Raw genomic sequence first — 23,564 nt, forward strand, 5'->3', positions numbered from 1 at the left:
CTGGCAATGGTGCATCTACAACAACATAGGCATCATGACATTCTACCTGCCAGAATGCCACAGCAGACCAGCTAAACAGGAACTTTTCACAAACGCAGGAGTGGGAGATGGATCCCGCAATCCTAAAAACTATATTCAAACCATGCGGATTCCCCTCAATAGATCTTTTCGCAATGGCCCACAATGCCAAGTGCCTGCAGTACTGTTCCCGGGCCAGGCTGGGACACGACTCTCTGGGTGACGCCTTTCTTGTGAAATGGGAAGCCCCACTTTTGTATGTCTTCCCCCCAATTCCCCTTCTGAGCCGTGTCCTTCACAAGATCAAGCAAGACAAATCCAGAGTCATCCTCACTGCACCAACATGGCCCAGACAAACGTCGTTCCCGTACCTGAAACAGATGGTTGTGACACCACCATGAACCCTTTTCCTCCTGCCTCGTTTGCTGACACAGGACACCTCCATCACCCCCAACATTTCAATATTCCATCTCAAGGCGTGGCTGATCTGTGGAGGACAGAACTTCAGACAGACCGTTCCAAGGAAGTACAAGACATACTACAGAACAGCCGGCGGCTGACCACACGAAAGACATACACACAGAAGTGAAAACGGTTCTGTACCTGGTGCCAGGAAAAGCAGATTATTCCACAATCGGCCCCACTACCCATAATCCTTGATTACATACTGACACTAAAAATAATCGTGACTATCTACTAGCTCATTCATAGTGCATCTAGCAGCCATCACCTCCTTCCACACTAAGGTGGACGGAGTCACCATCTTCACTCACCCACTAAGCACTTCCACCAGGGCTTAGAGAATAGATATGCCACATTATGGGACCCGACTCCCATGTGGGATCTCAATCTCGTTCTCCGTGCCCTCATGGGCAAACCCTTTGAACCACTAGTGACCTACTCATTGTTGCACCTATCCATGAAGGTCGCCTTCCTAGTAGCTATCACATCAACAAGAAGGGTGGGAGAGCTGGGTGCCCTAATGGCTCACCCACCTTATACCACATTCCTCAAAGACAAAGTAATCCTACGACCACATCCTAAGTTCCTACCCAAGGTTGCCTCCCCCTTGCATCTCAACCAGCCCATTTACTTACCTGTATTTTCCTCAAACCGCATGCTGACAACAAGCGACGTCCCTTCACACGCTGGATATCTGCAGAGCGCTAGTTTCTATATAGACAGAACAAAAACATTTAGAAAATCATCTAGACTGTATCCACAACAGGACATTCCCAAGGTCAAACCAGCTCCAAGCAGAGATTTTCTAAGTGGATATCACCTGTCTCCAATTATGTTACCAAAACTATGATCTGCAAGCTCCCTCTGGACTTCGCGGACATTCCACTAGAGTGCTGTCCATGTCGATAGCCTTTCTCAATAACGTATCCATCACGGACATTTGTAAAGCAGCTACCTGGGCATCAGCCCATACCTTTACCAAACACTGTTGCTGTGATGCACAATCAGCCGCAGACGCTCACTTTGGACTCTCAGTGCTCTCCACCGTACATACATCAACTCCGAAGCCCCTCCTCTCCACCGAGGGGCACTGCTCAACAGTCACCTAAAGTGGAGCACTCACAGGAACACTCCTTGAAGAAGAAAAGGTTACTCACTTGTGCAGTAGCTGAGGTTCTTCAAGATGGTAGTTCCTGTGAGTACTCCACTACCCCCTGTCCCCCCACTTCGGAGTTTCATGTTGATCCTTTGGGGTAGAGAAGGAACTGGGGGATGGTTGGCTGCACACATGGGGTAACCACTCGGAGTGGCGCGAGATGGCTGCTGCGTGCATGGCCAACCAGGGCACTGCTACTACAAATTTCCGATTAGAAGTGCAGGGCGCCAAGACACCTAAAGTGGAGCACCCACAGGAACAACCATCTCAATGAACCTCAGTTACTCCACAAGGTGAGTAGCAATCTCTTCACTTGCTACACACTTACCTGGAGATAAAACTACCACTTGCCTTGGCTATGCTGGGATTTTACAGTGACAGAGCCATCTCTTGTTAGCTATCTCCTTGTAAAAAACACACCATTTTTGTCCCCTGGTATAGACATGGCCAATGGAAATTGCAGTTCTTCAGCATCTCTCAGGATTTCACTTTAACGGCTTTCACTGGTAGCAAAACATGATTTTTAAACTTCAGATTGGCATGGATTTTACTGGAAAAACTGATGAAAGGAGTGAATTGCAATGAGCTGGGAAATACGTCACGGAGATATTTTAATCCTCTTTCATGCTAGGTTTAAGAAACGGCAGCATATTCACATACATAAATGCGAAGAGCTGTCTGGATTTACAACTGCCTTTGACAAGAAAGAGTCCGGTGGCACCTTAAAGACTAACAGATTTATTTGAGCATAAGCTCTCGTGGAGGCCATGCATCTGAAGAAGTGAGGTTTTTACCCACGAAAGCTTATGCTCAAATAAATCTGTTAGTCTTTAAGGTGCCACCGGACTCCTTGTTGTTTTTGTGGATACAGACTAACACGGTTACCCCCTGATATTTGACGAGAAAGTAACTCTCTCTCTTTGTATGCAGATTTGATCCATTTTACACTGCCTAAGCAAGACCCCTGGTGTTAGTGGGGCTCTTGTCACCATCCCATATATTATTATGTGCTCTATTTTTAGAAACTAGCATGCGAGTGCATTTGACGTCATTCCAGTGTGATTTAGCTCGGCTATGCCAATCACACTGCTCGCTATTCCCAGAGGGGTGGATGGTGGGATAGTCGGGGGCTACAGAACCAACTAAGCTGTAATTAACTGCCTCTGCTCAGGGTCGCAGTGGTCTTATCACATGACAATTAGGAGGTAAAATTAGAATCGGAAGTATCTGACTCACATATTTAACCCTGTTACAGCAATAGCATAAATAGTTTTCATACAGCCATTACAATAACATGAGCCATTCAATGTCCTTTGTGTGCTAAATGAACATTTTAACCCTGCTGTGTTACATTAGAATGCTGCTACAGGTACTTTGTGTGTGCTCCCTGTTCTATAACATTGACTGGTGCACCACAATCATGAGTGAAACTGAGAGAATGAGAGCGAGAGCTGGTCTCTCTTGCTTCTTTGTGTATGATTTTCACTTTAGCTGACTTAGTATCTTGTGAAGAGCTCAGCTGAAAAGAGTTCACAGTAGCTAGTTTCTAAATTGCATTTTGAAAGCTAACGCCACAAAAGGTTTACTTAGCACAATGATCTTTGAAATAGAAAATGAAAGGGATCAAGTAGATGTAAGAAAAGGGAGGCAAACAGATGCTGAAGGAATTGTCATGTTCTCTTATTCTCACTGTATTAGTGTAAATCTGTCCATAGTGCACACTGAGAGCTTCCATAAAAATAGTTTGATCACATTTTATTTAAATCACCCCAGTTAAAGTTCAAATAGATCTCTGTTCCAATTGGTATGGAAGCAATTTCCTTCTAGAAAACAGATTATTTCTCTCCATGCTGTTCCATATAGTTTCCCATCTGAAAGTTAGTGGAAGCTGTAGCAGAAGGCTTACAAATCAGACTGTTTCCTTTTTAATTGCAAACTTTAAAAACAAAATGATTTTACACATCCTACTAATGGTTATAAATAGCTGCAGTTCAAAATAGTGTAAGTGTGATACAAACAGCTTGCTTTAATGTGGCAGCTTGCGGGCAGGTTATAACCACAGTAAGCAAACAGGACTTGTAAAGTGGTACATTGACATCACACCAGCATCACTGGAATATTGTGCCTTAATCTATCACTGCAGTGATAGATTTTCACAAGGTGCACATGACTATGTTCCTGTAGCGAAGACCATGTCAGGAACACTCTGCCTTGTTTATGTAGCTTTCCGCATACGCCTTTTTTTTGTTTTTTCCAGCAAGCCCCTCCCGCCATAGTATATCCGAGTGGAGGATGCAGAGCATTGCCAGAGATTCAGACGACAGCTCAGATGATGAATTCTTTGATGCACATGGTATGTGGAACCAAAATGGTGATCAGTTGTTTTATCTTCTTAAAGGGTGGAATTGGGAGGGGAGTAGGCAGTGAGACCACCTGCCTTGCTTGAAACTGTATTTTCTATTTAAGGGTTTTATGCAGCATTGATGTAATTCAGAGCAGCACCCAGCAGACTATTTCATTTAACTGGGCAATATTTAAAGTTTAATGTAATCTGTCTGATTATTTTTTAACATGAAATGATCTTGAGTTCTTTTAATGTATGGAACTTTGGGGGTTTTTTGGTGCGAATGCACCTGGGTAAAGTTCTGCAATTCTCTACACAAGCTGTGGATGTAACTCTTAATATTTCTGATTCAGCATAACTGAGTTTGTTTGTTTTCAAATAGCCAAGTGGTAAAGCTCATAACAAGTAGAGTCCTGTCTAAGTAAGAAGAGACCCTAGTCTGTCTTTAGTAATAGTCCTTTTTAACACCTTGTATGCCTGAACGAAGAAATGCAAAAGGGAGTGAAGGGAGATGTCAGAGTTCACCAGCATTGAAAGTTTTTTTTTTTTTTCCTGTAAGAATTCCTGAAGTGTTTTACTTGTGGCACCTTAGAGACTAACCAATTTATTTGAGCATAAGCTTTCGTGAGCTACAGCTCACTTCATCAGTATGCATCCGATGAAGTGAGCTGTAGCTCCCGAAAGCTTATGCTCAAATAAATTGGTTAGTCTCTAAGGTGCCACAAGTACTCCTTTTCTTTTTGCGAATACAGACTAACACGGCTGTTACTCTGAAACCTGAAGTGTTTTAGTGTGCTGTAGCTCTCTCCACATATTTTTATGTTCGCTGCTTGTATCTAAAAGGAGGATGCTCTGCTCTACAGGACTCATATTGTATATTTTACGTATTTATTCCGTATATATTTGTTAAGCACTGACGGTGAGCTCAGCACTGGTACAAAGCACTAACTACCAAGACACCCTTCTCCAAACAGCCTTCCAATGATCATCTAACAAGCTGGCTAACCTGCACTGCCGGAGCTGGCAAATGGAGTTGCTGGTACCATTTTGTAAATAGTATTTCGTTCGTTATTGACCATAGCAAGTAGTACAGCTGAAGTGATGTACTCCAGAAAAGTTTTGATATCAAATATTACAAATATGCCCCAGATTCTCAGGCTTTCCTTCAAATGTTTTCTTGTGGGAAATAGCACGCTGCTATAGAGTAAGACTGCAGGTTTGTGCAGGCTAAGAGGCTGCTTTGAGTACAGGTTGGCTCAGGGTTGAAGCCCTAAGTGTCACTGGCCCAGAAGCCAGGGTTAACTTATTTTATGTGTCTTTATTTATTAACTTCTATAGTTCCTGTAACAACTGTACCTCAGGGCTTTATGATAGCAATATAAACATATGAATATAAGTGAGTCATCTAAACAAACTCATAGCTATCCACCATGCATTTTACCTTTTAATCGCTGACTGATAGAATCTAGAGATGGACAACATTTGCTTAAATCATCTAGCTCATCTGCTGCAAATGAAAAATTCCTCCGTATTCTGCTTTGACTGCGTCCTATTCAGTCTAGGTTGAAATTTGCTTAATTTGATTGTTTTTTTTGTTCACAAATCGATGTTCTCGACAATGCATATTAAAGCTACTCTGGTTTTTTGGGTAGTGACAATCTGCTACACCTTTTATTGCAGACTAGACAGCTCTCTCATTAGACACCAACTGCACTGGATTTGTGAATATGGAATGAGTGTTTCTTACAGTAAATACTGTAAGAGAGGCTTGCTGGGCCAGTACCATGGAAACTAAGTGTCGATTGGGGTATGAGTCAATGATGAATTCAGCTCCTCATGAGTGCTTCCCATATACATTCAGATTTCCTTGCTGAAATAGTGAGTGTAATCTGAGCCTATAAAGATTTTTATCTTGTTAGACTTTCCACATGTTCTCAGTCACTGGCATGTTCTGGTAAGGAGAGTTAAAAATACAGTAATATCTATACTATAATAAATTATAATAGGAGTAATGTCATATTTGGTGATCATTTAAGCAGCAGTAAGACCTATAATTAAACCTCTCAAGGAAATGAGTTCAATATTTAGATTAAGTTGCTGGAGAAGCTTTGAATTTAATCTCCCCCTTTTTGTTCTCTGTCAGTTTGACACACACGATTTCTCTGGTGTATTCCCGTTGGCAGAGGTATCATGTGGTGTTACCTGTTCGTTCATTCTCTCTGTGCAGTGAAATCAGATCAACTCAAGTTTTATTCGGGTTGGAAGAATTAAATGGCATGCTGACATTACCATTTCCGGGTCGCTATCTTTTATGGTTGAAGTGTTATTAAAAGCACTAAAAATAAACAGTCTTTGCGCAGCAGTGCATTCAACCCCCTTTATATAACTCTTAGCTGTTTATCAGATTTTCTGAAAAGAATAGGGTTTCAAAATCTTTTTGTTCCTGATCCAAAGAACCTTGTAACTAATGGTCTTATTAGTAGCTGTAAAGCAACAAAAAAAAAGAGAACCTTAGCCTGTGAATCTGAAGGTTATAGCTTTTACATCTTGGAGATAGCTGAAATTGCAGTCATTTTTATGTTTATAACTCTTCGTTAAATTTACCTCTTCAGGAAAAAAAATCGCTAAGCCTGGAACGATAAATACAATTAAAACACAATTAACCTTCAGTGATAAATATGATTTCAAATCAGGATTACATAAAAGCTGAACAAAAGCAGTGTTTTATGTGCAGATTTGAGGGGTCATTAATTGGTTTCTCTGCAGTGTCAGAGGGAAGAGTGCCCAAAAGTCAGAGATGGTCTGCTAAAGAATTGGCCTCTGACTGTGGGCAGTCTACAGGGAGAGGGTTTTGTTAGATGAAAGAAGAGTTTTAGAATAATGATATTGATACAGTGCCTGTCATCTGACAAGCTCGCTATGCTTAACAAATAGTAATTTAATGAAGGTGAAAGTTGTATGAGGCATAATGTTACACACTCTCTAGTAACACAGATTCTAATGCTCTTCAAAGACACATTTGCTTTGCTGCTATGTCTCCTGAGTCTGGACAAGAAATACTAATGAAGTCACTTAATAACTGTGTTTAATTAAACCTGTCCCTGCAGATAGCTGTGCTTGACTGAATAATGGTGATAGCTCGTAGGAAGATAACTGGTGCACCGCAAATCCAATAGTCTTTCATACATTTCCATTTGAGAATTCTAATACTTTTAATAGAGCAGATTTTGCTGGTGGGTTTTTACTAAGTTCCACTCTGCAGTGTAGGAGAAACAAATATTTAATATGCTCCAGCTTCCAAGTCTCAAAACTGAAAAAAGAAAAAATCACTTAACAACTTCCTGGCTAGCAATCAGGCAGGTGTGTCAATAGGGGTGTTATACGGTTAAATCTGTTTGCTTGCCAGACTTGGCATTTTTCGAAGGTGATTTGAAAGAATTTTTCACTTGCTAAGACATGAGCTCAGAGTTCTGAGCAAACTATGATGTCATTATTACATACATCAAACATTTATAGGAGCCTAACACCATACTATCAGAGAGCACTTTACCCAGCTTAAAATTGCATCCAAGACCTTGTCCAGGAATGAGGAGCCATTGCACTATTCCCTCTTTTAGCTCACGTGCTTACAATCTAGAGAACAGAGTGACACCATTGGGCGGGTCTACACATTTAACTTTTGCCAGTACAGGAATGTTGGCAAGGGGTGCAATTTTTTAACAACATGTTTGTATCGGTAAAGCCCTAGTAGTTATACCAGCAAAAAAAAAATTGCTTTACCTGTATAGCTTATTTCATTCAGGGATATAAGCTATACTGGCAAAAGCACTCTTTTGCCAGTATAAGCTGCATATACTCTAGGTGAGTTTGTCAATATAGCTATCCTGGCAAATCTATTCTAGTATAGACTAGGCCTGGTGCCCGGGATTTCTAGCCCATGGTCAGTATAAAGTGGAAAGCCTGTGCAAAGTGGGTGTCTTGTTGCTCTTCCTAAATGTGACCAGGTTCAGGCTTAGATTTATTCAAATTTATTAATGCCCAAAATAGCCTAGGGAATTAAGTTTGCTTTATTCCTTTTAGGTACTTTGGTGTTAAAAATAATGATACTTAGCACCCTTTAATCCAAAGATCTCAGAGCTAGACAAACAAAGCAGCTAAGCTTCCTAACTCCTCTGGGAGATATGTATGACAAATGTAGGGATTGCTGCACCCACTCCTGAAATGCAGCAACTCCTGAAGTGGATCATGGTGCCTATTTATTATTTGTATTTCTGTAGCATGTAGGAGCCTTACTCATGGGCCAGGACTCCCACTGTATTACATTCCGTACAAACACAGAACAAAAAAGATGGTCCTTGCTCCAAAGTGCCCACCATATTAGTATAAGACAAGAGACAACAACAGACGGATACAGGCAGACAGGGAGCACAAAGAAACAATGGGTATGACTACCCTACGGCAGAAAAAAAACTTACTTCAGTGAGTCTCCGTGGCTGGGTTACCTGACTTGGGCTTGCAGGGCTAAAAATAACAGTGTAGACATTCCAGCTCGGGCTGGTGGCCAGGCTCTGAAACCCAGTGAGGGGGAGGGTCTCAGAGCCTGGGCTCCCACCTGAGCATCTACACTGCTATCTTTAGCCCCACAGTATCAGCCCCTTGAGACTAATTCAGCTGACCTGGGCTCTGAGACTTGCTGGCATGAGCTTTATTTGGTCTGTGTAGACGTACCCAATGAGTCTGTGTCAGTCAGTACGATGGGCAGTGGTCTCAGCCCTCCAGCCTCATCAGGTTGTTTTTGGAGGCATCATGGCAAAGGAGAGTTTAGATGGATGATAGTGAATTAGTTTTGTGAGTGTTTACGGGGAGCTCCTCCCAAGCTTGAGTACAGGCGTGGGAGAAAGCACGAAGGTGCTTGTTAGAAAATGTAACAAATGGGCAATGGAGGCTGATCAGAGATGAGAGTCAACATTGTGATAGTGAAAGAGAGGTGGTAGGCCAAGAGAGGATAGGCCATCAAGGGCCTTGAAAGTGAAGACCAGAGCTTATGTTTGATGCAGCAGACAAGGGGGGTCAGTGGAGGGATGCAAAGAGAAGGTTGACATGGTCAAAACAATGGGCTAAGAAAACTGTTTGCAACAGCATTCTCAGTGGATAAGAAGGGGGCAAGATTGCGTTTGTCAAGGCCAAAGAGAAGGATGTTGCAGTATTCAAGACGCAAGATGGTGAAGGCTTGTATGAGAGAGTTAACTGTGTGGATGGATAAGAAAGTCTGTGTCTTAAAGATGTTATGCAGGAAAAATGGGCAAGATTTAGACACTCCCTGTATTTGAGGACCTAGAGAGAGATCCAAGTTGAAGATGGTGCCCGCTGTACAAGCATGAGTGACAGTCAGTATGATGGTGGTGTCCACAGTGATCGAGAAGGGAGATAGCAAGGAGGGCTGGAGAGGGGGGGATCAGGAGCTCTGTTTTAGGCACACTGAGCTTGAGCTGGTGGCTACACGACCACAAGGAGATGTCAGCGAGACAAGCCAAGGTTTTAGTTTGGACAGAAGGAGACAGGTCTGAAGTAGTAGGGGTAAATCAGTGAGGTTTTTTAAAATCATACAGCAGTGTTTACAATATAGTTTAGGACAGAAAACGTGTCAAGGAAAACACCAACACTTGGATTCTAACAACTAACAAGAATTTAAATCTACCTATACATATTTCAGAGCTATACACAGATTACTTGTATACTCTGGTGATTAACTTAAACATCTTTTCTTTTGTATTTAAAATGCATTTTGCTCTCACTGTCCTGAGAGCTGGTGTCTGTATAAGATTCCAGGATAGTCACTCTCTGTGTGTCGCTCTGAAGCCTAGAAGGTCTATTGAGTCAATGTGAAGCAATGGAGACAGCTAGAAGAGGATTGAGAACTCTTTTTGTTTAGAATATCACCAGTTTCAATCATCACTGAGATTTGTGATATGTTACCATCCAGTGTTTAAGTCTTCAGCCATTTTGACTTTACAAATTGTATCTGTGCTTTGTACAGCTACACTACATGTATCTATGCCATGCCAAGAATCCTAGACCATTGTCATACCAGAGGTAACTCAGCCAGTCACCATCCTTACTCTGCAGCTAATTTGCATGTTTTTATGCAATTTTATGCAAATTTAACCAATTTTATGGTTACATGAGGGAGACTGCACAGGTGGTGGGTTTCGTGGCCCAACTGCCACATCCACGTGACAGCACGAGCATTCAGTTACTAGTAGATTATACAAACACATTTAAACATTATCTTGCCTCAAATTGCAATGAGGTTACACAGAATTAATAAAGGTATTCTTTTATTTATAGACATGCTGTATTTTTGTAATGTGTGTATGTGCGTGCATACACACGTCTGCACATACATATACAAGTGTATCAAAAATATTTTTTCTGTCTTTAAAGAGGACTTTTCTGACAACGAAGAGGGGTTCCCGAAAGAAATCACCAAATGGAGTTCCAACGATCTCATGGATAAAATTGGAAGTTCTGAATGCGATATCCAGGGTAATTTATTTCTTTTTACTTCACACTGTACATAGCATTTTTTACAGTCACTTAATTTAATCTTCATGACCAGCCTCTAAAGATGATAAAATTTGTTACCCCCATTTTACAGCTGGAGAAACTGAGGCAGGGAGAAGTGACTTGCCCAAGGCCCTGGAGAGATTCAGTGTCCAAGCAGGAGTTAGGAATAGGGAGATCTTGTCTTTCAGACTCTCTCTCTCTCTCTCTCTCTCACGTTCCATTTCAGTTTGATTTCTTACTATAACAAAAGCAATTATCTGATAAAATGATTAAATGCTGTGGTGTGGTCTTAAATCACCCATACATTCCTCAGACTTCTTAACCCCTTGCTCCCTCCCCACACAACAGGGGTTTCTGTTAGGAGAAGGTTTAGCCTTCTCACCTGTATCCTCCTCGTCTGATAACATCTTCCTCTCTAAGCCTTCTTGAAGTGCTGAAAGGAAATTGACTCATCAAGTTAGACTGATTCATCCAGTGATATGGGTGTGGTGAAGATTACACTTGGGCTTTCTTGAGTCAAGTAAATCCACGCATGCAGGAGCAGGTCAAACCCCATTCCCTTGTTAGAGTTCAAATAGCCTCTTCCATGCTCCTGTGCAGCTGATGGTTTCTAACAGCTGTGCCAGGGTATCTCCCACTGCCGCTCTTTAGTTGCTTGAGAAGAACAGTTATCTCCTTGATGAAGAGACATGTGGCCAAATTTAGACTGTTGTTAGCAATTTGCAATTCCATTTCCTTCAGTGGGCTCCTGCCTGCTCACACCAAATCTGAATTGTGCCCCTTTTTTTCAAAATATGGGCTGTGTCCTCAGTTCTACAGCTGAATATCCTTTAGAAAAACCTTCATGTTAAAAAAGAGAGAACTACTAGGACATTTAATGATGGCGTAGCTCATGGGTTCTCAGCTTGGGAGGTGACCAAAAAGTGTTGGGATCACACATACCCCATCTTTCCCAAATTGCTAAATGCGGGAGGTAATCTGAGTAGGTGGGAGGTGGATCCTGATGTTGAAAAAATTGAGAACCACAGCCAGTGCCATCATTTATATAGCTGCTGTATAGAATGGAGTCTGGCTGTACTTATATTAGAAACCTCTTTAATTCCAGATGACTTGTATCATGAAACATCAACAGAGTACCATGTTGGTTCCAGTGTGGAAAGGCTAAGCATCATAGAGGTAAGCACTTAGATTGCATCAAATTAAAATCCCTATTTGTTTAGAGAATGTAGCTGGTGAAGTGATGGAGTAAATAGCGAACTTCATTGCTGCAGATGTTTTTTATGTGTCCCTTGTGGCATCTCTGTGTCATGGAGCTAGTTCATGACCATGCTTACACAGTTACTTCATTAAGGTACCTACCTATGGAATATTGTTAACCACACATAAAAAACTACAAAGCTTGTGAATGGCAATCATAAAGTTCCTCAGCTGAAAGAACAAATGATGTACCCTTGAACTAGCCTAGCAGCAAACATATTCAGAAGTAGCTGTCAATGCACTGTTCAAAACCCTGTTTGAAAATCATTTTCAAACTTGGTTACAGAGATGGATCCAAATCTGAGCCCCAGATACAAACAGCCCTGATGTACTGAGAAGTTGTGAGCTCTTTGTGATTCAGGCTCATCTTTCGTTGTAGCACAAAGTGGAGCAGGGATTTTTATTCCTCCCTCTAGAGAGACATGCAAGCTCAAATCACATTATGGACAAATCCTCCCCACCCCCCACCAAAAACCCTCTAGATTTGTTCCAAAATTAACATGCGCAGAAATGAGGTGGAAAACCAATCGAGTGAGGGTGTAATAGAGTAATTCTAAAATCTGTTAATTGTTCCTTATGGGGAGGAGCCATGTTTTTATTTTACAAGTTTAACAAGTCTTAATTATCCAAGTGTAGTTGTATTTCCAGAAACATGTCTTGAAGTAATTTTCTAGGGCTTGATCGGATTAAAGAATCCAAAGAGCCCTCTCCACCCCTAAGCTAGTCAGAAATTCCTTGGGTGTGCTTACCTTACCTTTACGACCAGAAGTCATTGAACTTGACAGGAAAGGAGCTTACAGGTGACTGCTGATAAGCCTCCGGGTTATTCATGGCATCTCAGAACTACACGGGGAAGAACTACACACATAAAACATTTATTACTGAAAGAAGAAAGAATCAATTTTCTTTAAAGATACCCTCACTACGGGAGTCCTTCTTGGGCTTGAAATCCCCACAGTTGTGTATCTTGAAGTGCACCAATTACAGTTGTATGGACAATGTATGTGTTTTGTTGCTATTGAGTAGGAATTGGCCTGTCCCCTGGAGGTGCCTGTATTTCAGGGGCAGTGTTGTAAGTACGTTGTGAAGGGCTGTAGAAGAGAAGGTGCTAAATAAACATAGTTTTGTTGGGGCAAATACCAAAGGCTTGGGGGAAACAAGTACTTTCACTATATTTTGTTTCATTTCCTTTTAGGATGAATCAGTGCAGCCATTAATGCAGCCAAGCAAAATCCACGTCCTAATCTTGGTACTACATGGAGGAAACATTCTGGATACAGGAAGTGGTGATCAGAATTCTAAACAAGGAGATGTCAATACTATCACAACAGTGTTTGATACAGTCATGAGGGTACATTACCCAGCTGCTCTTGGACACGTTGCAGTCAAGCTAGTCTCTTGCCCAGCCATCTGCTCAGAAGCCTTTTCACTGGTATCCAAGTAAGTTAGTGCTCCTTTATCTTGGAGTGGGGTACATTTGTAAAATTTTACTCTGTTGTAGTGCATCTATAATCAACACTATGGGGTATGCTCTGTCCTTGTTGAGGATGCTCAATATTGATGAGAGCTGTCCACACACTTTGAGAGCGGACTTTATTAATTAACTAGCAAGACTTCAAGCCTCAATTTTATACATGGCTGTAATGAATACAATAGCAGTGCAGCTGGAGTTCTGTGATTGATTTACTCAAACTAGTCAGATAAGTACTTAAACTTGAATTTACAGAGTTGTTGTCCAAGGGTCATTCTGACTGTGTGTGTTCTCTGAAGGTTTAGGTTTAAGGGGGAAAGAAGTGCATTTTCCCCAGCCCAAGAGCATTTCTACCAGCAAGAGAACACACAGCTTTTGTACTTTGAGATTTTTTTTTTTTATGATCTGAAACATTGATTGTGCTGGCTGCAAATGATGAACTCATAATGCAAGCCTCTGTGTCTTTTATCTCCTCTCCTATATTCAGCCTCAGCCCTTACAGTTATGATGAAGGATGCCTCTCCAATAGTCAGGATCACATTCCACTCGCTGCGCTTCCTCTGCTAGCAACATCATCCCCACAATATCAGGAGGCGGTAGCCACGGTGATTTTGAGAGCCAATCAAGCCTACAGCGAGTTCATTAAATCAGAAGAAGGCACATCATTTACTGGCCAGGTGGGTAAGCAGTTTTAGAACAATAAAATGAAGAGCAAACAAGGCCATTTCCCTCTGAATCTCTTGGAAGAGTTGGAAAAGTTTGACAATGCTGGGCTAATTTATGAAAATGTTTTCTTGGGCTTCTTGTTTTGTTTTTAAGATAAAGATTTTCCCTTATTTTACATTGTTCTTATTGGAGATTCATTTTTATAAGAAGACAATGCAAATTAGAGCTAAGAAATTTAACTGTAAACATGTGAAGCTTAAACGAAAGACACCATAGGTGTGATGTGTCTCTCCAAATGAGGTGTAAGAAATGCTCTTTATCTGTTTTAGGTACTCCTCTGGCCCCCATTACCGTAACATCTGAGCTCCTCACAGTCTTTAATGTATTTATCCTCACAACGCCCCAGGAGGTAGGGCAGTGCTATTGTCCCCACTGGAGTTCTACAGCCTCCAGACAAGAAACTGAGGCACTGAGAGGCTAAGTGACTTTGCCCAAGGTTGAACACAAAGTTTGTGAGAATTGAATCTGGGCCTCCTGAAACCCAGGGTGGTGCCTTAACCACTGGACTGTCTTTCCTTGCCATGTATCACAAGTGCTTCTGCCTCTCCCCACCTTTTATAATCAGGGTTTTCACGACCTCCCATATGGGAAGAAATTATCTCAGATCCTGCCTCAAGCCAGATCTGCTCCATAGCTGGAAACCTTCCAGAGTACCTCATAGCCTGGTATAGAGTAACTGCTGACCCAGAACTCGCCCATCTGAGACATGATGGTCAATAATTCCATAACTGCTTGGGCTAGCGAGGACTCCTAGGTACATATTATGTGATTAAGCAGTGATGCTGATAAATACATGAAGGATCTCATGTTCCCCATTTTCTGGGCTTACATCCTTTATTCCTTTAGCTAGTATTTCTGTGAATTCAAAGTGAGCGGGATCATTTTGGGTTTTTTTCCCACCTCTGGTTTCTCTTTCAGGTCTGTTTGGTAGGGGACTGCGTAGGAGGAATCCTGGGATTTGATGCCTTATGTTACAGCAATCAGAGTGTGTGTGAGAGCCAAAACAGCAGCCGACGAGGGAGTATTGTGAGTGTGCAGGTAATGCAGCCTACTAGAAACCAGTCAGGATAACTGTGTTGGCCACAGAACTTCCCTGTCCTTCCAGAGCTCCAGACGGAAGGGAGGGCTCCATGTTTAATCCTTCCCTCTTCCACCTCCAGTCATCCCCCTCTGCCCAGGACATAGGCACTATGGAGGAGGACTGGTTAGGACTCTGTCAGTGATGCCCTAATATCAGCAATAGTCACCACTGCTAATGTCAGGTTTCAGAGTAACAGCCGTGTTAGTCTGTATTCGCAAAAAGAAAAGGAGTACATGTGGCACCTTAGAGACTAACCAATTTATTTGAGCATAAGCTTTCGTGAGCTACAGCATGCATCCGATGAAGTGAGCTGTAGCTCATGAAAGCTTATGCTCAAATAAATTGGTTAGTCTCTAAGGTGCCACAAGTACTCCTTTTCTTCTCACTGCTAATGTGGTTGTCAAAGCATAAGAATGTATTTTAGAAAACATGGACTGTTTCTAATGTATTTAGGGCTTTCGTCAGAAAGAACAAAGCTCCATTTTCCAGTTTCATGGAGGGAGTGTGCACACTGGGGTGTGTGCTTGTGTCACGACTTTTGGGGTAGGCTTTGCCCAACCCTGCTGTTTTGTATTGTTTTGTATTGTACACCCGCCTAGTGACTATAGAAAGAAATGTTTGGTTTTAGGTTTCAATACCAGAAATCCCATATGAAGCTAGTTTTTTTTAGTATACTTGTCAAGTGAAAATTCATCACAGACTAGGATGTTCTGAGTAATGTTGCTCAGGACCATCAAACCTCCTATTCTCCCAGATGGTGTGAGTGGAGCTTCAAGTTGTTAGTGTCCTTTTTAAGTTTTTCAGTTGCACTCCGAGGTAGGTAAAGTAGAAAAATTCCTGGAGTCCACTTAGATAGGTGTGTTAGGAAATGGAGAGATTAGGTAGATTTGAACTGGAACAAATGAGGAGGCAGTGCGGTTATTTGAAGAGGGAGGGTCTAATGTGGTTGCACTTCTGACTTGTTGCCTGATGCCTGTGTACTTCAAATCCTAGGACACTGACCTCCTGTCTCCTGGAATAATTGTGAACAACAGTTATTGTTCCAGTGGCTCCAACCTGGAGGCTAGCAGACACCTCAGCAGAAGCAACATTGATATTCCTCGTAGCAACGGAGAGGATCCAAAGAAGCAGCTACCCCGAAAAAGGAGTGATTCATCAACCTACGAAATGGACACAATAAAGCAACATCAGGCATTCCTTTCAAGGTAAGGTTTCAAAGGAAAGGTGAGTCAGGAATCCCCGGGGGCAAGAGAGACGCCCGTGTGCAGTTTTAATGTTGTTTTGTAACCCCGGGGATGGCAAGGATGAGGAATGTTGCTGAAGAATATCAGAGGTGTTCAGATTCCATTGGCAAGTGTGGGCTTTGCAGAGGAATTACCAGCAGCATTCTACGATACTGTGTGATTGTGGGGACAAAATTACCCATGAGTTGCTGCTGTGCTGCACCCATGTTACAGTGAGGGTAAAATGGCCACACAAGAGTAGCAAGAGGTTGGTGGTTATTTTTTTGCCATGTTACTGCAGCAGGATGGAGCAAATGGAGCAGGGGTGGCCAACCTGAGCCTGAGAAGAAGCCAGAATTTAACAATGTGCATTGCCAAAAAGCCACAGTAATACGTCAGCAGCCCCCCATCAGCTTCCCCAGCCGTTCTCAGCACTTCCTACCCACTGGCAATCCTGCCGATCAATGCCTCCCCCTCCTTCCCCGCACCTCCCGATCAGGTGCAGGGAAGGAGGGGGAGGCGCTGATGGTGTGCAGGAGGCTCTGGGGTGGGGGCGGGAAATGAGGGCACTGCAGGCTCAGGGGAGGGGGCAGGAAGGGATGGAGCGGGGGCAGGGCCTGTGGCAGAGCCAGGGGATGAGCAGTGAGCACCCCCCAGCACATTGGAAAGTTGGCACCTGTAGCTCCAGCCCCAGAGTCGGTGCCTATACAAGGAGCCACATATTAACTTCTGAAGAGCCGCATGTGGCTCCGGAGCCACAGGTTGGCCATTCCTGAAATAGAGTGTCTGTAACCAGTGCAGCTACGGACAAGGCAAGAGAACTTAGAGTCAAATGTCATTTTAAATTTAGTCATCTATCAAAATTGATCCTGACCTGGCTGGCCTGTTGGTCAGAGAGATGGGCCCAAGCCATCTGTTATGAGTATCCCTAAACACTGGGATATTTGAGGATGGATATGAACGCTGACCCTGGGCCCTTCCCAGGTTCATAGGGCCCTTTGCTGCTATTCTGGAGACACAAGTTCAGGGCAGTAGTCCCTTGCTCCCAGGCCATGGGGTTTGGGATGCTCTAGGTGCAGCACTACAGTCCCCAGAATTGCTCAGCTTTGTCCAATACTGACCCTGACCTTGTTTAAGGAGCAGCATTGACTGGTCTGAAGGGTGGTTCCAGCCAAGCCTTCTTGCCTGGAGGTGAGTGGGAGGAGCCCAGGGCCTCGCATGTCAAGCAGGGAGATGAGGGATCCTCATGGATCTGCCAGAGATGCAGTGGAAACCTGGGAGAAGAAATGAGATGATCATGGGTCCTAAAAGAACAGAATCCTATGCATTAGAGATGGAAGAGACCAATTAGTTCCCATCCAGGATGTCCCCAGTTAATGCAGGAGTGTCCTTGACAGGTTACTCAGGGTATGTCTGTGCTACAAAATTAGGTCAATTTTTATAGAAGTTGATTTTTCAGAAGTGGTTTTATACAGTAGATTGCATGCGCCCCACAAAGCACAGTAAGTCGGCGGAGTGCGTCCACAGTACCGTGGCTAGCGTCGACTTTCGGAGCTGTGCACTGTGGGTAGCGTTCCCACAGTCTCCACAGCCCACTGGAATTCTGGGTTGAGCTCCCAATGCCTGATGGGGCAAAAACATTGTTGCGGGTGGTTTTGGGTACATGTCGTCAGTCGTCCCTCCCTCCCTCCGTGAAAGCAACGGCAGACAATCGTTTCGCGGCTTTTTTTTCTGGGTTAACCACGCAGATGCCATAGCACTGCAAGCTGGAGCCTGCTCATCTCACCGTCACCACTGCTGTTACGGGCAAGTCTACTGTGGGGGCTGCTGTGATCCAAGCATCATATTCCTGTCCTTTGTTGCTGGTGAAGAAATCTTGCAGCCATACATTCCACATGTAACAGCTCCAGAGCTCTTGCTCTTTTGCCTTGGCCACACAGCAGCCGCTCCTGGGTGCCTTCGCATCAGTGGTGAACGGCTCCACCGCTTCTGCTGCAACTCTGCTATCCTGATCTCCTGCGAGCTGGAGGCTTCTGCCTCAGGCTGCTTTCCTAACCGGCAGCACCGCGCGGTCGCATCTACCTCAGCCTACCCCTTGCTCCCATGTCTCATGAAGCCTGGACAGTAGTAAGGAGCAGTTCAACTATAGGCTGAGCAAGTGCAGAATGGTGGTAGAATGTGCCTTTGGACGTTTAAAAGCTCGCTGGCGCTGTTGGTCAGACCTCAGCGCAACCAACATTCCCATTGTTATTGCTGCTTGCTGTGTGCTCCATAATATCTGTGAGAGTAAGGGGAGACGACATGGTGGGGTGGGAGGATGAGGCAAATTGCCTGGTGTCCGATTTTTAGCAGCCAGACACCGATTAGAAGAGTACAGCAAGGCGCGCTGCGCATCACAGAGACTTTGAAAACCAGTTTCATGACTGGCCAGGCTACGGTGTGACAGTTGTGTGTATTTCTCCTTCATGCAAACCCGCCCTCTTTGTTGATTTTAATTCCCTGTAAGCCAACCAACCTCCCCACTTCGAAATAAAGTAACTATTGTTTTGAAACCATGCATGCTTTCTTTGTTAATTAAAAAAAAATTGAGATAACGGACAAGGTAGCCGTAGGTGGTTTTGGTTACATGTCGTCAGTGACCAATTCCTCCCTCCGGGAAAGCAATGGCAGGCAATCATTTCTCACCCTTTTTCCTGGATTGCCTGTGCATACGCCATAACACTGCAAGTGAGAGCCCACTCCAGTCACTGCTGCAGTTGTGAGCATTGTAAACACCTCACATTTGCCCTTGGAAATTTTGACATATATATTGGCATTATGTCTTTTGGAACAGAGTTCTGTTAGCATGGATTCGTTTCCCCATACAGCAATCAGATCCAGTTCCTCCCTTTCGGTCCATGCTGGAGCTCTTTTGCGATTCTGGGACTGCATGGTCACTTGTAATGATGAGCTCGCCAAGATGGCCAAACAGGAAATGAAATTCAAAAGCTCCCCAGGGCTTTTCCTGTGTACCTGACTAGTGCACCTGAGTTGAAAGTGCTGTCCAGAGTGGTCACAATGGAGCACTCTGAGATAGCTCCCGGAGGCCAATACTGTTGAATTGCATCCATGCTACCCCAAATTCGACCCAGCGATGTCAATTTTAAGAGCCCTTTAAGTCGACAAAAATGTCTTCATCATGTGGACGGGTGCAGGGTTAAATCGACCTAATGCTGCTAAATTCGACCTAAACTCGTAGTGTAGACCAGGGCTCAGACTGAGCACAGCATTAGATTTGAGTGTTGTAAGCTTTGGGTCCCCCCATCACTTCCTTTGGCATACTGCTCCCCACTCTAACAGAGTTTGCTATGAGGAAGGTTTTTGTTCTTTTGTTCTTGCTCTTCAGCCTGAATTTTCCCTTTTGGGAAATCTTTTTCATAACACACTCCTGAATCTCCCAGTGCATAGGCTCAGCCAGAGGCATGTGTTGTATATTTACAGTATTGCCAGCACAGGCAGTCAAAGCTGCCTCTGCCCTGTTAAGCCCCTCCTCCAAATTAATGTGTACCCTTTACTAAGCATGGAGCCTGTTCAGTTACATCAAAAGTCTGTTTCAGCTTCTTATATGTATTGAGAACCTTAAGTAGCATAATAATGAACTTTTTAAATGGTTCACTAGAAAAATCACTTAATTTATTATTTATTAATTGAATTACTTTCCTAGAGGAAGGTCCTGTTACCACTTAGATACTGTTCAAGGAGCACCTCTTTGAAGCAGGATGCTTATGTCCTCACTGCTGCATTTCTATCGGCTTGTGGAATTAGGAGAGTTCTAGACATTTTCTACTGATCCTTCCCTTTCACTGCCTGACAAGCGATGAACACTATATGCAACTCCAAGCCTCATTCTCCTACACCAGCTAAAGTTGTCTTTCCATTCCAACTTGGGGGCTTGGACTCTACTCACCTGTCAGGGGCCCTTTACTAAAAGATCTATACAAGAGGGAAGGTATGAAAGTGAATGGCATTGGGGTATGGAACTGCTATATTAAAAAAAGATGGCTGCATTTAGGAAAACCAGTAAGCTCTTTCCACCAGGGTAATAAAAGACAATCAGTCTCTTGTCATAGCTTAGCAAGGCAACCTCCCATATTAGACAGGCAAATGCTGGTCAAATCAAAACGTACTGTTTTCTCCTCCTTGCTTGCTCTAGAAGCCAGAGAGGGATGTACCTGGATTGAACCAAGGAACATGGCCTTATTTGGTATCTGGCAAGCAGCTTCCTGTTTTCTTTGTAAAATGGGTGGTGGGCCCGGAGTGGGCTAGGGATATTGGCAGGTCCATTGTGTTTACCCCTGTATGACTGCATATAACCAGAGTGTTACATTACACTCTGCTTATGATGATTGATTAATGAATAGCAGGGTTACCAGTACACTTTCCTATCACTACATAACTTTATCACTAGTATCAATTTTTGCTATGAAAACCAAGACATGATGTAACATGGTTACATGGCTTAGTGCAGAGATCTTGGCAGGAGAGAGACCCAAGTTTTCCTAATGAGCACAGCAAATGTGTGTCATTCAGGCAGCCTGGCATATGGTGATCTTTCCATTGGTGCCCAATGCAGACTTTAGCACATGCCAAAGACAGATTAATTTTCATTCATGTGTTAGACTTATCCACTACTTTGGGACAATGCCCAGCAAAGTCGGAGCATCATCTGGTGAGAGAACCACTCTTTTATTTTTAAATTCAATCCTTCTGCACAGGTACAATATTTCTGGTTGTGTTGGTTTTATATTACTGTCAATTAGTTGACTTGCTACTAAACCCAGTTTGATCCTGTCTAATCAATGCAGCTGTAGCATTATAAAGGAAAAGCAGGACCATGTGGATTGCTTGGGACATGATGGATCGTGATTCCCCCTCAGATCTCATTTCCTTTGATTCCCAAAAGGGCTGTTGAATGTCCACTAAAATGAGAAAAACTGTACCAAATGGCTTATTAGAGTATGTTTTCTTTCCCACATACCTGACCTGAGGGAGGCTGCAGGAGGAAGGCGCTTGGAATGTAACAGAAATTGGAACCCATCTAGAAAATCCATTCCTGCCATAATACATTTGATATATGTGCTGTCTGTCATTTTGCGTATTCATTTAAATCAAGCTAATGGACTGGGTCTTCTCTATAAGGGTGAACTCGTTGCTTATCAAGTTGTCTTAGTTACACATAAGACCAACGTGTTGCAGCCCTGACAGCTAAAATGGTTCTAATTTTACCAGATGATTGTTCTTTTGCACACGCACGCTAACATCATGCGTTCTAGCAGCATGACCTCCTGGAGCATTGTTCATATCACAGGAAGGGAAACAGGCTCATTTTAGCTGTCATTGCTGTTCACTGTCTTGTTGCCACTGTTTTGACTTTCTCAATGATTTGTGTGCATAGTATAAGCAAGCATCATAACTTGCTCTCATTGGTAACCAGAACTCTAGACATAGAGCTGTGTGTGTATTACAGAAAATACATGCCAGTGTGGTATGGTGCAAAGGTTTTATTAGTGTCTGTCTAGATTGGCAGCCAGTGGAGGCACAATGAGGAAAATAAAATCAGAGGGAAACCAATTTGCCGCCTTCCCAACTGTGTGTGTCATTCGCAGCTGTTAATTTGTCAGATTGGCGTTCTCAGATGAAGGATGCATGCAAGGGCAGCTGTTCCAGTATCCCAGTTGGCATAGTGCACACAGCCATGTTCCACTGGGGGCTCCAAGGCAGCAGAAAGTAGCAGGACTTCACTGCACAGCCTGGCAGCCACTACACTTTCAGAAGTGCCCCTAAGGAATGAGCACTTTGTGCATGCAGAGCTAGGGCAAATTGCAGTGACCCCCTCTAGAACTCTGCCCCAGAGCCGGGAAGGGCAGTGTTATTTGGGTCATCCCTGACTCCAGGCCAGTAGAACTTTTCTCTCAAACCAAGCTGTCATGTAATTCATTCATCCCCCTTATTTTACAGGAAAATTCTTTTAACTATGTTACAGAGAGCTTTAAATACAGCCAGATTGTCTTGGTCCAACGCTGCAGGCCTTGGAAAATTACAATTCAGACTCAGACTCAGAGTCTGAAAAAAACCCAACCCTCTTTATTCCCTAAAATAACCTCTTTCTAATTCATACATTGTGATATTTTGTATCTGATAGCTCACAATCCACCAGCTCTAGAATAAAAACAAGCACTTTATCCTGTTGGAAGCTGGAGTGATCCCCAGCTTACCCATGTAAGACAGCTTGTGTTTCTAACCCTATTGGAGTTCCTGGAATATTGGACTTTATACTTGTCCTTTAAATCTGCATATTGCCACCCTGCACTTCAGACCCATTGAATTTTGTAGGGAAATTAGACACTTTAGAAGGGGGAAAAAAAACAAATTAGGGGCAGGCTTTATATTTTTTAATTGAAGCTTTCTGAAGCGGCTCAGGATGGCGCAAGAGGGGAGTTTAAAATGTGAGTCGTCATGATACACATGGATTACTGTGCAGAATCTAGGGAAGGACATTGCTGGTGCATGATAAATGCAGTTCATCACATGGAAATCACCACCATAGTATATGGGGTATAAATGTGTATGTGTTTTTATATAAGTTTATGCTGTTAGAAAACTCTGTGGCGTGAAGTCAGTGCACAAGAATGTAGGAAACCCTCTTGCAGTTTTTGATATTTCTTTTTCTCTTTCCCCTCCCATTTTCTTTTTTCTTTCCTTTGTAATCCCCTAACATTTGTCCCACTTCCTTGAAGAAGAAATGGGTAAGCACAGCTCACTGCTTTCCGTAGCACTGAGAAATAGAGTGATGAAAAGAAAAAATGATAAAAAGAATTATGTTGACAAGAAGAGAGACGGTAATAACAATACATGTACTTGGAGTTAAGTTAAAATTGATTGTAAATGCTGCCTTTTGCATGGTACTATAGTAATTTTTGTTTGCTCTTGCTAGCATGCAAATTACTACTTCAGGAGCAGCAGCCAGCATTTTACTCAAACCCACAAAGAGCGAATTAGAGATTGGAGGAGTGGGAACAGGAATCCTAGAGATTGTAGCTCACTTGGAGCTTGAATTTATGGACTGGATCATATCAGTGAAACAAGGGGACTCGGCTCTGATAGGGTAGCTCACTAGCATGTAGAGGCACAGGTGATTAATGGATACATTTCCTTTTCTTAAAATAAGAAGAATTGTCTACATGATTAGCCACATTACAATCTGTGTTCATTTTTTCTAA

At 43.0% G+C, this 23,564-nt stretch overlaps 1 protein-coding gene and 1 long non-coding RNA gene across 21 annotated transcripts in view; one reads left to right on the forward strand and one right to left on the reverse strand.

Moving 5' to 3' along the window:
* The window catches only part of PITPNM2 (phosphatidylinositol transfer protein membrane associated 2), a 218,913-nt gene that overhangs the window by 159,448 nt on the left and 35,901 nt on the right, over positions 1–23,564 (forward strand). For 19 of the 20 annotated variants that reach the window (XM_048821452.2, XM_048821451.2, XM_048821449.2 and 16 more), the window contains 7 exons: positions 3,894–3,989; positions 10,425–10,526; positions 11,653–11,723; positions 13,000–13,244; positions 13,763–13,952; positions 14,920–15,039; positions 16,076–16,287. In XM_048821452.2, the coding sequence (XP_048677409.1) occupies positions 3,894–3,989; positions 10,425–10,526; positions 11,653–11,723; positions 13,000–13,244; positions 13,763–13,952; positions 14,920–15,039; positions 16,076–16,287 (1,036 nt within the window). Of the gene's footprint in view, positions 1–3,893; positions 3,990–10,424; positions 10,527–11,652; positions 11,724–12,999; positions 13,245–13,762; positions 13,953–14,919; positions 15,040–16,075; positions 16,288–18,053; positions 18,853–23,564 lie in introns of those variants that run through there. The other variant, XM_048821468.2, reaches the window with a different exon arrangement.
* Positions 396–2,069, reverse strand: LOC142069321 (uncharacterized). Its single transcript, XR_012665087.1, has 3 exons — positions 1,965–2,069; positions 1,116–1,191; positions 396–505 (listed from the first exon to the last, which is right to left on the reverse strand). It is a non-coding gene; the product is annotated as an uncharacterized LOC142069321 (long non-coding RNA).

Source organism: Caretta caretta, chromosome 15, assembly GCF_965140235.1.
Source record: "Caretta caretta isolate rCarCar2 chromosome 15, rCarCar1.hap1, whole genome shotgun sequence".
In the NCBI taxonomy this organism is placed as follows: Eukaryota; Metazoa; Chordata; order Testudines; family Cheloniidae; genus Caretta; species Caretta caretta.